A 17625-nucleotide genomic window follows, 5' to 3' on the forward strand; every position below is an offset into this window, starting at 1 on the left:
TCTTAGAATAAACTTTAGAGTGTGCTCTTGATTTTTAGCATCACAAGTTATTTTTAAAAGTTGCTGAACAAATGTTGGGCAGTTTGAGGAGTACAGCCAACAGTTTTATTTTTTGCTCGTGTTGGGGGGGGGGGGGGGGGGGGTGTAGAAAGGCTTTTGTTACAGCCTGTAATTATCGTGATATAATAATAATAAATAATAATTAGCAACGTGCAACTTACAACTTGCCTTAATTATATTTGTAATACAATTATAACGTAGTAAGCAATATGAAATAATTACTTACCAAGTATTATTAAAGTGAATAATTGAATACATAATGATGCTGTAGTTGGCTGGTCAGTATTTGGTTTGATTTCCACAGTTTCTACACTGTCAATTTTATTTATTTTGTCTACATTTATTATTGGTGGAAATCGCCGTTCACTAAAAAAAAAAAACACTCACAATAAATAAATAAAAATAAAATAGAATGTATAAGTTAAATATAATTCATGACGTCCCCCTAAGTCAGCTAGGAGCCTTCACTATGGAAAATTAGTATGAAAAAATTTCTTACTATGAGTGGCTCGTACTTAAAGCATCGTCTTCCCTTGGCCTGGCTGCCATTATTACTAATAATCGCTCGTCTTCATTCATCAGTTTTAATTGCTCGGAGTTATCTCGCTATCAAACAATCACTCAGCCAGCCATATGGGATCTTATTGAAAACAGGTAGACACATGGTACATATACTTACTCACGTTTTAACTTCCTCATTCAGGCATACTGTGTAGATACCGTTATCGATGACTGCTGCTGTCTCCTTATCTGGAGTAATTAAGTTATTATCAAATCTGAGCGCGTCATTGTACATCACAGCATCTTTGATTCAGTAGTCTATTAAGAACGTTCTCGTGTTCATAGAAGCTCTTTCATTTACTTAATTTGCGCATTTTGATAACAAGGTATAGTACATAACATTATTTAATATAATTTAAGTATACCTAATCAATTTATTAAGATTGTATGTATGTATGTATATACTTTATTGTACGTAGAAATAAAAACACAAAAAACACAGTTACAGAGTAAATTAAATGTATAGGATTTCTTCCAGATTGTGCAACAATTTAAAAAATAAATCTTTGTACATTTAATCATCTCTTATTTTTCCACAAAGGGTTTTAATAACTTCATTAATTTTATGCTTACCAAACTTTACATGCAAATGGAACCCTCGAGTATTATTTTAACTGTCTCAACAATACATCTATTGTTAATTTCAATTTACTTCTTTTTCTTAAATAAATAAAGACTTGGATGACGAAAGGCGGGGTATTAATAAAAATCTTGTCATAACTGCAGAGTTTTATTATTTTTTACCGACTTGAAAATTTTCAAGGAGAGGCTTTCTAATTCGCCAGGACCTTTTTATGCATGTTCCATTATTTCTCTAACTTTACCAACTTGGGAATAGTACATTTCAATGCAACTGTGCAAAGTGTGTTATTATTTACGAGTCCCGAGATGTCTTTTATAAGCCTTAGGTGAATGCACATGCACACGTACCTTGAACGACATTCTTAAATATATTTGCGAAACAATCACAATAAAACAAACATTGGTTACGTGAGTATATACATACACTTACAGACCTAATAGTTACGAATTTATCCTTGAACTTTAATATTAATTCAGCACTGTACACTACGTTCAGCCATGATTTACATTGCAAAAACTAATCACAACAACTCATTTCATACAAGAACACTCTCACAGTTGCAATTTAAGTTGAATTATTTTGATAATACTAAATTTTAAGTGGAAATATTAAAAATAGCGAGCACCCGTTTTACTTTTTAATTTTTCATAGTTCTGTTAACGACAGCCAACGTGGCAATGATAATTTAATTCAGCCAATAATTAAAAAAAATGTTTTAGTGAAACATCGTATTTTGTAACATTCAATTTATATAATAACAAATAAATATTTAATATATGTCGTGTAATTATATTTATTGAACGTAATATACGTGTAATGGCGAAATAAAAAATAAAACAGTTTTTGGACATCCAAACTCTTTTGCAAAAAGCACTAGTTCGCAAAAACTAACTTTACGAATGCTAAACAGCTACGTAAAGTAGCACTTTTAAGCAACTGTATTAAAACACTTTTATAGTTCTAAGGGATGATAATAGCTTGTCCCATTAAAATCAGGCCCGGTTCTGACGATAAGATATAGTTATTTGTGTCCCAAGGGAGGAAATCTCGCCTTCGGCTCGGGTAACAATTTTACACGCCGCACGCAATGTCCTATGATTCCTCCCGTGGTGCGCATACTATTTTTCTGCTCGAAGGACGCGGAAAGCGGCAACTTCGTTTAGCGCAGCGGAAGCAAAGTTGACGCTTTCTGCCCGGATCGCAGAAAAATATATTTCGTATTGATTTGTAATATTTTACAGTTAGTATATTCCTCGCGTTTGTGTGGCGACACTTGCTACACCTTGTGGTTCAATTTAGGAAGCTTTCGCTCGTTCGAGTATCAATATTAGCACGATGGGTTAAACAAAAACTTTGCCATCTTACAAAAGAAGTATGACTGTAACTATTAATATGTTAGTCCGATAAACATGTTTAACAACGCCAATTGAATGCAATAAAATGAAGTCCGCAATGAATTTGCTGTTTATGTACAGACATTCAAGCTTAAAACGTAAATTGTAATATATTTTTAATAACCCAGTCGTATATTTAACATTTTATTACATTCCTTTTGTACAAGAAATAAAATTGCAGACGAAAATAAAGAAATACTTATTTTGCTTGGTTCCTTCCATACAATCTGGCGGAGCCGCGCGGCCTGTGAATTCACAAACCAAGTTTTTTGTATAGGTCGCTTTTACAGCGGTGTTTATTTTTACATTTTCACAAGTTTCTGGGACTATGTCTATGCATATTATTTAGACTATTTCAGCAGGTTTATTAGATACGTTTCAATTTCAATCAATAGACATCTTAAAAAAAAACATGCCTCTTGCTAATTCTACAAAAATTGTATACGATGAAATCTGGCCATGCATGGTATGGTAAATATTTTGTGTATTTTCAAGCAACACTTTTTTTTATAATTTTTGATATAACAAAAACCATGTAACGTTAGGCTGTCTGCGACTTTTCGCATTAGGTATAGTATATCTTCTGACAGTCTTTACCAAGTTTTTCTGTTAAAAATATTTTTACCTTTCTTAGGATAATCCAAATTGTACCTTAATATATTATCTTCTCACAACAGCTAACATTTTTCAATAAAATGGCTCCCATATAAAACAACTATTAGTGCTTGGAGAAGAAAGTCTTCCTGACTACATCAAGTAATGAACGTAAAACAATTTGTGAAAATATAAATATTACAATTGAGGTATTATATAGTAGGAAGCGAGTGTAGATTATCAGAAAACGCTGGACAAAAAATTTAAGGTATGATGGAGTATATTCGGCGAAAACTCACACACACCAACACATTGTACTATGATTGCAATTTTGTGAAATACTTAGTCGAAATAGTTATGCATTCGGTAAAAAAAGTACCACATCATTCATGGCCAGATTTTATCGGGTACAATATTTTTTCATTGTAGATAATATACAAGCTTGTAAAAAACACAATAATAATTCCAGGCGTGAATGCAACCAAAAAAAAATTAAACTTGTTCAGGACTGTTTAACGTAAGCGTTGTATTTCTCCGGTTTAACGAGTTTGCTGCGGATTCGCATTTGCTGCGGAGGTGATTTTCAAGATAATTATTAAAATATGTGACTTTATCAGGTGTAAGGGACCTTGTTGACGCTTTATATGTCGTCGCATGATCGTAAAAGCCGAATTTTTGCATAATCACGAGGGGTACGCGAGCGCGGATTATCTCGTGCGTAATGGTTTGTCGAAAAATACGACCCGCACGGGTAAATTGGTAGAGTCGGATATCCACAACTCTGGGAAACATTTACTGCCTAGCATTATATAACAGAGACCAGCAAAAAAGATAAATACGCACAAAATGGTTGCAGTGTTCAAATAAATCTTGAATTCGTCAGTTTTGTTTGTTATCACTTATCAATGAATACTCGTATAAGCATTCGATGATGTAGGTATTTGGTATCCATGTAAATGAAACAGATGTCAAAATAAATTAAATTCAAATGATAAATTACTCTAATGAAATGATTAAACCCAAATGATGACACGGATTTTATATTGTACTTTTTTTAATAAGCTTGGGTACGGTGACAGCTGTCATCTCCATACAATTTATAACCATAAAACGCAAAATTAATTAATTAATTTATATACCCAAGCAGTTTGAAAAATACTTTTACAGTACATATGGGGCTACTTTATAGCACTAGTGCGAGAAGTAGCATATTATGTTACTGTGTCGAACATTTAAAGGGCCATATGTACTGTAAAACGTTGTACGATACATGTGCGAATAGGTAATTCGCAACTCGTGTCGATTTAAAACACTCCCTTCGGTCGTGTTTTAATTTATCGCCACTCGTTTCGGATTTCCTATCTTTCGCACTTGTATCGTAATGTAGTATATTAGTATATATTTCTTATGATTTCAGTTCGTTCATTTTAGGTCGTTTTTAAACTATTTACACACATTAGAGAATAATTATTTAACATTTCACAAGAAATATACAGCATACGTGCACGTAATGATTTAGACGTTTTGCAAAGACAGTGTAAATCCTGGTTTCCGGATTAACTGATTACGAGTACTTATTCATTGAGACTAGTTCGTGGCATAAAGTTATTGTTTTATTAATTTGATTAGCTATTTTTACGTTTCGACTAGTGTTGGCAGGAACATTTTCGCACTTTCTCGAGAACGTTCTCTTGGATGAAAAATCCCGAGAAAGTTATAATGATTTCCAATAAAGTTCCATTTTTAATATTAGTTTATTATTATTAAAGTGATTGATAGACATTAACTCTGAGAACATTTTCGGAAACCTTCTCGTTGAGAACATGCTCCGGCACATTTCCATAGTCTTTTTATTATAAACTTTTTAAATAACGTTTGTTTCTATGGCTTTGTCATCTTCGTACATGTTTTTTTCAGATACTTGAATTTCTTAATTATACTCTAAGTTATCTAAAATCAAATTTCTCTATACTTTCAAGTAGGTTATCAGAGTATGTTTCCTCCTATAAACAGACAAATACCGCACCAAGAAAGTTTTCTAGAAAGTTCTCGCCAAAAACATTGTCGGGAATTTCTCGAGAGATAGAGATTTTTACCCTTAATATAGTATGTTCGATTCCAAATTGTGTGTAAATTTATCAAACACTTAAAGAATGATACACAAAGTATAATAATCTAAATACGAGCACACATGTATTGTGCACTTTGTCCGAAATTTCAGTTTCGGAGAACGTTCTCGAAAACGGCTCGTCTCTAGTTTTGACTATCGATAACGCCACATTTTGTTACCTAATATAATTTATTAACTGATTGGATATAATTGCTCACTTAATGGTATAATAAAGATTGTTAATATAATAACTATTTAGGCATACTACCTATATATATTGCAGTTTTATAATTGCAGTCTTACGTCATAATTTGATTTATTGGCAATAAAATACTTGTTATTTTAGTGATATATCCGTAAAATGATCTCATTGGCTACAAACATGTACAAAACATAAAACAAAATTGTTGTGTAATTTAAATAATACTAATTTATAATATAAACATGTGTTCACAATTCATAAACAAGTGTTTAATTGTTAGATTTAAGTAGATAAACAAGTTAAGTTAGCAAGTAAGAGCGTACCTCGCCAATAAACATTACAGTTTGGCGAGTTTTATAGAAGACATTGTACTTTTCTTTCACTTCAATAAATACATTTAAAAAAATGACATTTATGGCCGCGTAGTAGTGTATAAATCCCTACAAGAGGGAGTTTAAAATTTGCTGCTAAGTTATGGAATGACATCCTCTCCGTGAGCCTATTACACAGTACACACACGCGCTATCGTTTGCAACCCTATTATGACTGTTATTAATATTTAGTTTATTTTAATTAACTTTTGCTACATCAAATTATTTTGGGTGTCGCTGAGATTAATTAGGTCATATCATGGTAATTATATTTTCTGTCGGCAAGTTACTAATTTGTATCCTCTAATTAAAATCTCTATCCCCAAAAATATATTTGTCATCGTAATAATCATCATGAACTCCAAATTTGAAATATTAAATTAATGCAAATGTGTATCCTCAAGTATATTTTGGTTTCCTGTAACTGTGACTCTAGTCTTGGACCGGGTATTTCGACCCAACGCACGCTTTGTCCCAATACATGTATAATATTTTATTTTAAGTGCCTGGATTAATTAATAAATGTTTTTCTACTGTACCTATAACTTTTATTTTCATGTTTATGTAACATTAAACGAATCTGTTTTTTATATATCAGATTATTATACTTATATTATATTATAATTATATGTGATATATATTAAAGTAGTGGTTGTTGTATTTACAAATGTTGCTATGTATTTTTCATCTCATTATATACTATGTTAAATGTTTATTATGTCATATGTTATTAAATGTTTTATAAACTTGTGAAAGAGCCTTACGGCCTACTAGTAGACTACATTTTGAATCAAAGTTTTTATGCGTTTATAATATAAAGTTTACACGTATTTCTTCCATAAAACTTATATTGATATAGAGTTCGTTTTTTTAGCATTAGAAAGAAGGTAAACAATCTTGGTGAGTTTTTTTTATTGAAAATGATTGAAAAACGGTTTTAAAAAATTACTTAATATTACTTATGAAAGCAAAAGAATGTAAATAATCGTCTATAATTTATAATTGTTACATACTTGCGGTAACTTATTTTTTATAAGTGTTTTTTAATAAAATAGACACGTCAAGATAGCTTAACTTCTTTCTAATGCAAAACGAACTATACACTATGATATGATATAAACTTTTCTTTAATTTTCGTTTCAATTAAATTACAGTATATCGCGAACATATATATATTTACTTTCCTCGTCGTTCTAGTTGTATTGTTACGGCTGTAGCCTCAAAAAAAAAAGATAAATATAGGTGGACGATTTTTAATTCATCATTGTAAAACACTCATGGCCCTTTTACTTACTCTTTTGACAGAAATAACTTTTTGTAGCTTTTTTTGTAAATTGACCGTGGACCGTGGTACATAAGGTCACTAGAATAAGTCAGGTCATGGCACCAATGGCTGATGATTGATAAATCTCTTTGAATAATTCTAACTCAAATAAACTCCAAGTTAAATGTACTTTAGCTTAAAATCTATTTAATTTTGAAGTTTTTTGAAAGTTCAATAAACAGTAATAAATAATTACTTTCCTCCGTTTAGATTTTAATTTCATTCCTAAGTAAATTAAACAGTTATCCCAATAATGGTAAGTTCCTTCCGACCGATGCTTTAAACTTACCCAAATTTGTTCATATACGTTGTACCTCAATTAAATGTTTTAAAATAAAATTTTATAATTTCAATTTTTCATTTCATCTTTACCAATAAGTAAACAAATGTAAAATATACAATACTTTAACGTTTTTTTTTTTGTATTTTATTTTTAAACACATATTATTTGAACACTTAATATCAATAAAGGTATTAATATTACTTAAATAAATTATTATTGCTTACCACGATACATTTTCTTTTATATAAAAATTAAAACACTTTTTTTCAATTGATAAACATTACTGAACTAAAATAAATAAAGTATTAACTTTTTGAAAGAACATGGTGCTACCGATCTACGAGAGGTCAGTTGACGCTCATGCGCAAGACAACGACTGCGCATGGCGTTCCGGCGACAGGAGTGTCTTGGACCGAATCTGTAAGTAATTGTAATATCCCGTCTCTGCCTTAGTTTTTGCCTGAATATAATACTTTAACATCAGTTTATTCCCCAAAACCGGAAACTACTTAATAAAGAAGCATATACAGTACCGGTCAATAATATATAACCTTTGTGTTTTTTGTATGAGCATGTATAGAGTAAATATTATATAGGTTGGTTTGTAGATTGCACATTTGACTAGTCATTTTATACAAATATATGATGAGTACGTCTATGAGATACTGTGAATTACAATAGGAGAATTATTTAGATTACTGAAAAAGCTTTAATAAAAAAATAAAGCAGACTATATATTTAGAAAAAATGTAATAAAAAACAATTACATGAGATCAATATTTCTCATCGCTCGCACAAAGTACTACTACTAGACTACCTAAAGTAGTGAGGTGGAAATCACTTATAAATATAAAACTAAGTTCCACCGAAAAAACATGGAGTTGATATATTATTGGCCGGTACTGTATGTCGTAAATTCGATGGGAAGATGAAAAACATAACCAGAATTGAAGTAGGTCGATATACCTAGATCACTAACTGCAAATATAGGCTTGTCCTCGAAGAATATAGGTTCGGACTTTTTACTTTAGATTTTTGTGCTGTAAAACATTGATACTTAACAAATACTTATTTAGGGCTAAAAAGACGGTGGGAGAACTCGTATGGGAGTTTTTTTAATACCACATCGGTGGAAAACAAGCATACGGCCCGCCTGATGGTAAGCAGTCACCGTAGCCTATGGACGCCTGTAACTCCAGAGTGTAATGAAACTCAAATGAAATGCGGTATTAGATAGGTCGACTGAATTGGAAGTAACCTCAATAGTCCGCAATGTAACTAAAGTATATTATTATATTAGGGCAAAAGAAAGTAGGTACTCTATATGTTATGAGAGTCAAACTACTTTTTACTGCAGGTTTTTTCAATTTCAAAGAATTTTGAAAATTTAATATTCGTAATGCGTTTTAACTTACACTAGCTACTAAAACATGATATGTACAGAATAAGCCTCAATATTTGACCCTTTACCTTTTTTTAGAAATTATAGCCTGGAGTATGCAAACATGCAACTATGTTACCGTCCCTGCCCTTAGACTTATAATGACAAGTTTGTTTTTATAAAAATATATATATGAAAATATATAAAATGTTGTTTACCTTGGTTCCACGGTATCGTTAGTGCGGCATTCAAATGTGCTTCATATTGGTAAGGTGACTGCCGGTAAAGGCATTTATTTGTGTGATGAGCACAGAAATGTTCCTGAGTATATGCCTTCTGTTTTTAAGTATTTGTATATTATATATATATCGTTGTCTGAGTACCCACGACACAAGCCTTCTTGAACTTACCGTGGGGCTTAGTCAATTTGTGGAAGAATGTCCCTATAATATTTATTTATTGGTATACAATTTAAAAAAAAAACATGATTTACTAATATGTATAAAAATTAAATATTTGATTCTGGGGACAAAATAACCAGAAAAATAAAAATAAAAGTAGAATGAACTATTCATATTTTGGCTTTTGTACGGAGTACGCGACATAAACGGGCGATTGCTGTAAAAAAAAACAGCTTTGAGGAAGAAGGAAGCTTTGTTTTTTTATACGTATTAGTTTCAAGTCGATAAAGGACAAGTCGTATAAAGGATTCCTAGTTTCTTTTGTTTACATAGTTTATATAATTTATATATATATATATAGATAAAGCAGAAAGATTGTGGGCGTTGCTACTAGCTAGTACTACATAGGTACTATTAACCAATTTTATTTATACCACGACGGTGGCAAACAAGTTGCAACTCCAGAGGTGTTACATGCGCGTTGCCGACAAATAATACATACAATATATATATGACGGCGCGCCGTTTGATATTGCGCCAGCACTTGTCCCTATCTTTGAATTACTTGCAAATGATTGTTATTTAGTTGTTTGTTTTGATTAATAATAGCACGTAAAATCATGGTAAACGATGTTAGTAGTTAAATGTTGGTATTAATGGTGGGTATTCTCTAAACTAACTTGTTGTGATTGGTTAAACGTCAAAATATCGTGGTTGATTGAGTGTCATATTGACAGTTGACAGCTAATTGTTTGTTTTGATTGCTTAAACGTCAAAATGTCAAGATTGTTGATTATTATAAAAATTAGGGTACCTTTGAAATTATGTTGACATTGATAGTTATGAAAAGTTGAAGGTAGCATTAAAATAGGAGCGAGTTTCCCCCCGAATAGGGTAGCAAGATGGCGCCGACCGGTCGGCAGCCGTCATTCTGTTGATAGCTGCGCACGGCGGTGCACGTGTTCTAACCTATTGGCTCCTAATCTAATTTTATCGTGTCAATGGTATTGTAGTTTAATCTAAAGTTTATTTAAATAAAATCAGTGATCCGTAAACGTGTAGAACGTGCTTTTATTTCCGCGTTTTCTCCATCCTTATACGACAATGGCTGATAACGATGAAAGCGATGATGCCAACACTCGTGATGTGTCACTAAATGTTGACAAACGTTCCGCCGAGCCTCCTGATGCTTCTTCATCAGAAGTGGGATTACCCCGTGCATTTCCAGAGCAGCCTACAGGTCAGAATGAAAAATATTCACTAAATAATGAGTGCGATCGATGGAAATCTCTTTTTGACATGCAACAACGGAACTTGGCAGAGTTAATTCGTGCTATACAAGAACCACGTGTCACGGAATCAAAAGTTTCGTTGCCTGAATTTAATCCTGATATTCGGGATAGCGATGCTCGTGCGTGGTGCGAAACAGTGGACTTATGTTTGCAAGATAAACACCTTTCGGGTGGTAATCTCATTATGACCATAAGCAAAGCACTCAAAGGAAGCGCAGCAGCGTGGTTAGCACAGGCTAGTTTTCCTGGAATAACTTGGCCCCAGTTGAAAGACCTGTTTCTCGCCCGATTCGATTTTGTTGAAACTCCTGCCGCAAATTTATGGCGATTATTCAATGAGAGCCCAAAAGAAGGCGAATGCTTATCCGCTTACACCAGTCGCTTTATGAGCGCCTTGTTGGCAAGATGGAAGTCTTTGACCACCGAGCAAATCGCCATCGCTGTTACACTAGCCCATGCTGCGAAGATAGAGCCTCGATTACAAAGAGTGGCATTTACCACTGAAATAGAAAACCGCAACAAACTTCAGCAAGAGCTTATGGCCTATACTTTTAGAAAAAGAGGACCTCCTAATCAAGACAAGACAACTTCGTTTGTGGATGCAAAAAAGCCGCGTACTGATAGCTCACGACGATGTTACAACTGTGGCAGGCTAGGCCATATATCTAGTGAATGTCGAGGAAGCAGTAGTCGTGACCCCAACACTAGCATACGTTCCGAGAGTTCAAGTACATCTACACCACAATTTTCGAAAGGAGACAACGAAAACAAAAAGAAGATTACTCCAACCTGCTTCAAATGTGGCGAACAAGGTCACATCGCTTCACACTGCCCTAGTAAGGATACTAAGGCCAGCGATACACGGGTCGAGCGACGGGTGGACATCTGCACCATCAAAGCAGCCACTGATCATCTTATGGACCAAACCGGTGAGAAGTTTTCATTTTGTTTCGATTCTGGTGCCGAATGCTCTTTAATAAGAGAAAGTTTAGCAAGTAAACTCTCTGGCAAACGAATGTATTATGCAGTGACGTTGATAGGTTTAAATGGAAATATCAATTGCAACTTCCAAGTTTTGTCAACAGTAACTATTCAAGGTTATTCGGTGGAGTTGTTGTTTCATGTGGTGCCAGATGAAAATATTACTGATGACATTATGATAGGTAGAGATTTGCTTTTGTCAGGCTTTTCGGTTGAGATTTTTGAGCATAAGCTTGTGGTTAATAAAACAAAAGTAGTATCAGTCTGTAGTGTAGGGCAAAAAGTAAATAGTTTTGAAGGTATAAACAGTGATATGACTGGGCACGACAGACAAAAATTGATTTCGCTCCTTGAAAATAATTCTAGATACTTTGTGGAGGGCACGCCGACTGGTAGGGTTACTACGGGCCAACTGGAAATTAAATTGATAGACCCCAACCGTACGGTTCAACGTAGGCCTTACCGGTTAAGTCCAGATGAGAGAACTGTCGTACGTAATCAAATTAAAGAGCTTTTATCAGCCGGTGTAATACGGGAAAGCAGTTCTCCTTTCGCAAGTCCCATGTTGCTGGTTAAAAAGAAAGACGGAAGTGATAGGCTTTGCGTCGATTACCGGGAACTCAATAACAACACGGTGCCTGATAGATATCCTCTACCATTAATATCAGATCAAATTCAACGCTTAGTCGGAGCTAATTATTTTACCTCGTTAGATATGGCTAGTGGATATCATCAGATACCGGTCCAAGAAGAGTCTATCGAGCGTACAGCTTTTGTCACACCCGAAGGCCAATTTGAATACTTATCCATGCCTTTCGGGCTTCGCAATGCGCCTTCAATTTACCAACGAGCCATTAATAAAGCCCTAGGATCGTTGACCGAGTCCTTTGCTGTCGTCTATCTAGATGACGTAATCATTCCATCGCGTACTATTGAGGAAGGACTTGAGCGGTTACAGTTAGTAATGAAAGCTTTGACGGATGCAGGATTCTCCTTAAATATCAAGAAATGTGCTTTTCTGAAAGAGAGGGTAGAATTTTTGGGCTTTGAGGTGTCTGCAGGCGAAATAAGACCAAATCCACGTAAAATTAGAGCTTTAACTGAACTGGCACCTCCTCAAACTGTTACTCAACTACGTCAATTTATCGGTTTGGCTTCTTACTTTCGGCAGTTTGTCCCTGGATTTTCGCAAAAAGCAGCCCCGCTCTACGGTCTTACGTCAGGCAAAGGAAAAATTCACTGGACACCCGAGCTTGAAAAAATTCGTAGAGAAATCATAGATATTCTTACTTGCAAACCTGTACTTACCATATTCGACCCGGATCTTCCTACGGAATTGCACACGGACGCGAGCGCGGAAGGCTATGGTGCAATACTTATGCAAAAAGTTGATGGTAGATTACATGTCGTAGAATATTACAGTCGCCGAACCTCTATGGCTGAGTCAAATTACCACTCCTACGAACTAGAGACACTTGCAATCGTCAACGCTATCAAGCATTTTCGTCATTATTTACAGGGGAAGAAGTTTTTAGTAGTGACAGACTGCAACGCGGTCAAAGCATCTAAATCAAAAGTCGATCTCACACCACGAGTACATAGGTGGTGGTGTTTTCTACAGTCATTTGATTTTGACATCGAATACCGGCAGGGCAAACATATGAGTCACGCAGATTTCTTCTCACGTAATCCTTTGCCAACCCGTGAGCAGATAACTAGAGTCGAACAGAAACGAATTAATTTAACAGAAATTTCAGATACCTGGCTACAAGCCGAACAGCAAAAAGACGATGAAATAAAATCTATCATAGCTAAACTTGAAACAAATGAACTCGATAGCGACATTGCTAAAACGTATGAAATTAGGCGTGGGTTACTATATCGAAAAGTTGACAGGAACAATAAAAGTATTTGGTTGCCCATAGTTCCTCGGGCTTTTCAGTGGGCCATAATAAATCACGTACATGAAAACATCATGCATTTAGGGTGGGAAAAGACCCTAGAAAAAGTCTACTGCCACTTTTGGTTTCCAAACATGAACAAGTATGTTAGGAAATTTGTAGAAAATTGCATAACTTGCAGGGTGGCAAAGGGTAACTCCGGAAAGGTCCAAGCTGAATTACACCCCATCCCCAAAGTTACTATTCCATGGCACACCATTCATATGGATGCAACGGGAAAGTTAAGCGGAAAGAAAGATACGAAAGAATACGTATTCGTATCTATAGATGCTTTTACGAAATTTGTGATTTTATACCATACACGAAATATAGACGCAACTAGTGCGATTAAAGCATTAAAATACAATGTTTCATTGTTTGGCGCACCTCAGCGCGTTATTGCTGATCAGGGTAGATGTTTCTCAGGAAAGGACTTTAGGGACTATTGCAACGCCCATAATGTTGATTTACATCTTGTTGCAACTGGTAGTAGCCGAGCTAATGGGCAGGTAGAGCGAGTTATGTCTACGCTCAAAAATATGTTAACAGCTGTAGAGACAAGTAGGAATAGGTCTTGGCAAGATGCGCTGCCTGATATTCAGCTGGCTATCAATTGTACGATGAGTAGGGTAACAAAAGCGAGTCCCTTAGAGCTTTTAATAGGAAAGGTTGCTAGACCTTTAGACCTAATGACATTAGAAATGGACGAGACTGCAATTGACTTAAATTCTATTAGAGAGCAATCGGCACGAGAAATAGAGGCTAGCGCTTCTTACGAAAAGAACAGGTTCGATAAAACTAAAGCCAAGGTTAAAAAGTTTAAAGTTGGTGATTACGTTCTTTTGGAAAACCACGAGCGTAATCAAACAAAGTTAGACTCAAAATTTAAAGGTCCATATTTGGTAGTAGAGCTGTTGGATGGTGACAGGTATCTGCTGAAGGCTCTTAACTCTAATAGAACATACAAATACGCACATGATCGCGTGCGGGCCATGCCTGAGTGCTATGTTCCTTTAGAGTTAAACGCTGGGTTAGAAATCCCTATTGACCAAGTTGAGACAGAATGTGCCGATGACGGCGATGGTGAGTAACTTTATTACGTACAATATCTTTGCTTACTATGATTTCACTAATGGTCTCTGTAATGACAATGACTCGCCTGTGTGGCATTGGTGCGCCTGTGTGGCATTGACGAGCCTGTGTGGCATTGACGAGCCTGTGTGGCATTGACGAGCCTGTGTGGCATTGACGAGCCTGTGTGGCAATGGTTCGCCTTTGTGGTACTGACTACTTAGCCTGTGTGGCATTAATGACCCTATACTGTGTGTATGCTTATAACTGTGTGTGTCATCCTGATCTCTATATGGTACTCATGATATATGGTACTCATGACCTTGTGTAATGACGGGCCTGTGTGGCACGAGTTTAACTTTATTTCTTGTGTGGCATATGATGGTCAGGGTGACCGAGTAGATCGTAGTGTAAACCACTATTTATTACTCGTTTGCAGATACTGAAGATGAGACAGCTGCAGCACACGAGGACGTGTGAATATGCAGGACGGCCGTGACGGCGCGCCGTTTGATATTGCGCCAGCACTTGTCCCTATCTTTGAATTACTTGCAAATGATTGTTATTTAGTTGTTTGTTTTGATTAATAATAGCACGTAAAATCATGGTAAACGATGTTAGTAGTTAAATGTTGGTATTAATGGTGGGTATTCTCTAAACTAACTTGTTGTGATTGGTTAAACGTCAAAATATCGTGGTTGATTGAGTGTCATATTGACAGTTGACAGCTAATTGTTTGTTTTGATTGCTTAAACGTCAAAATGTCAAGATTGTTGATTATTATAAAAATTAGGGTACCTTTGAAATTATGTTGACATTGATAGTTATGAAAAGTTGAAGGTAGCATTAAAATAGGAGCGGGTTTCCCCCCGAATAGGGTAGCAAGATGGCGCCGACCGGTCGGCAGCCGTCATTCTGTTGATAGCTGCGCACGGCGGTGCACGTGTTCTAACCTATTGGCTCCTAATCTAATTTTATCGTGTCAATGGTATTGTAGTTTAATCTAAAGTTTATTTAAATAAAATCAGTGATCCGTAAACGTGTAGAACGTGCTTTTATTTCCGCGTTTTCTCCATCCTTATACGACAATGGCTGATAACGATGAAAGCGATGATGCCAACACTCGTGATGTGTCACTAAATGTTGACAAACGTTCCGCCGAGCCTCCTGATGCTTCTTCATATATATATAATTGGTTAATAGTACCTATGTAGTACTAGCTAGTAGCAACGCCCACAATCTTTCTGCTTTATCTTAAGGTTGACTGGCAGAGAATGCCTTTTGGCATTAAGTCCGTCTTTTGTACGATTACTTTTCCTTTGTGCAATATGGTTTAAATAAATGCCTTCCCGTTTTTTTGACAGATAGATGGACAAAGGAGTGACCCTATAAGTGTACCTTAGACTTTAGAGGTCTTTATTATTTTTGAGGTATGAACTTCAAAATAATATTTTTGAAAACCCGAATTCATTTTTAAATGCCTATCCTACGACACTGCGCGGGTTGCAGTAAAATAACTCATCTCCAAGCACGTGTACGGTGTTTTTTATTTAACAATTGTATTCACCCAACAGATTACAGCATCCAAATAACACTGAGTTAAGCCGAGGATAAACAAACAAGATTCAAGATTCAAAATGTTCTTTATTCAAGTAGGCTTAGCAGCAAGCACTTATGAATTGTCATAAATACATAAGTAAGATAAGTGAGGTATATAAGGCCCATCTTAATTTAAACTGAAATGTAAAACTTACTCAATTACCTAAATTAAGTAAGCGGAAATTTTGAAAAGTTGTACCGCTATTTTAGACCACAATACGGCTGCCAAAAATTTAGTTAGCAATCTTGAGGCCTTACTGGGACCCTATAGATGTAAATCCTGAGTGACTATCGCTCGATAGAAAAAAGCCACAAACATAGGTCTAAATTGCGCTTTAAAAATTTGTAACTAATTTGCACAGAGAAAATAAGGCTTCTAATAATCGTCAATATTAAGGGAAGGGAAGGGAATGTAGGAAAGGAATTTAAGGGAACTTATTGATTACTTTTTAGGTTTCCGTACATTAAAATGAAAAAGCGGAACCCGTATAGGATCACTTTCTTGTCCGTCCGTCCGTCTGTCTGTCTGTCAAGACCCTTTTTCTCAGGAACGCGTAGAGGTATCAAGCTGGAATTTATATCAAATACTTAGGTCTACTGTCCCTTGGAGCTGTGAAAAAATCAAACTTCTAAGCCGACGAAATCAAAAGATACAGCAGTTTATGCCACAAATTTCCGCAAATGTTCGATACTCGCAACGGAATCAAAACCTACAGGGTAATTCCCGTGAACTCAGAATCTTGAAATTTGTTACGAAGCAACGTCTTATAGCACTATATAGGATATTTACTATGTACTCGTATTCATTAAAATTGGTATAATATATGGGTCAGTTGTAATTGTTCCACAATATAACACTGAAAAACATATGACATTCATAGTAATAGAGTTTAAATAATAAAGTAAATGATTATTTCAAATTTCCGTGCCTAGAAAACGAGGAAAATATTATACCAAAAAAATAAACCGTACTATCAACTAAGTAATTTTAATTCCTCTTCCTTCACAATGACGCTCGTTTGCACAAGCAGAGCCTTAAGGTGGGATTCCACACATTATTGGCGGCTGCTCGAACAATTTTTCTTTGCATATAGCGATATTATTTTCAGGAAACAATACCTGTTGGCTATTGAAGCTATAAAAATATTTAAAAATAATGTAGTAAAGCCTATTATTGGAAAACCTGGTTGACTACGAAACCCCGTAAAATAAAAGACCTTGAGCTCTAATTTATAATTAATTGGTGCCGTTGCCACCGTGACTGTGGCCAAAAAATTATGGCGCCTGTCGTCAGTGCTGGAGATGTGGGTTTCATCTAGGAAACATGAGATTTTATTTATTTACTTATTAGAAATTCTGCCGTCTCGGACAGAATGAATAAATGTTACGAATACGACTATTATTCATTTTCTGTGCGGTGAGAGATATACTAGGTGCCTAGACCTAACGTAAAAGGGAAGTATAAAATAAAAACGCTA

The 17625-nt window shown here is 35.2% G+C and overlaps 1 protein-coding gene across 4 annotated transcripts in view; it reads right to left on the reverse strand.

Annotated features, from left to right (window-relative positions):
- LOC133518273 (sodium/hydrogen exchanger 9B1-like) overlaps positions 1 to 8211 on the reverse strand; it is a 33861-nt gene extending 25650 nt beyond the window's left edge. Inside the window, exons 1-3 of one of the 4 annotated variants that reach the window (XM_061851926.1) lie at positions 7793 to 8211; positions 740 to 810; positions 287 to 426 (exon numbers count right to left, since the gene is read on the reverse strand). In XM_061851926.1, coding sequence (XP_061707910.1) covers positions 287 to 426; positions 740 to 759 — 160 coding nt within the window. In that variant the 5' untranslated portion in view covers positions 760 to 810; positions 7793 to 8211. Of the gene's footprint in view, positions 1 to 286; positions 427 to 559; positions 711 to 739; positions 811 to 7706 lie in introns of those variants that run through there. The other 3 variants (XM_061851925.1, XM_061851924.1, XM_061851922.1) reach the window with 3 other exon arrangements.
- Positions 8212 to 17625: the final 9414 nt, after the last annotated feature.

This window comes from Cydia pomonella, chromosome 5, assembly GCF_033807575.1.
Source record: "Cydia pomonella isolate Wapato2018A chromosome 5, ilCydPomo1, whole genome shotgun sequence".
Taxonomy (NCBI): domain Eukaryota; kingdom Metazoa; phylum Arthropoda; class Insecta; order Lepidoptera; family Tortricidae; genus Cydia; species Cydia pomonella.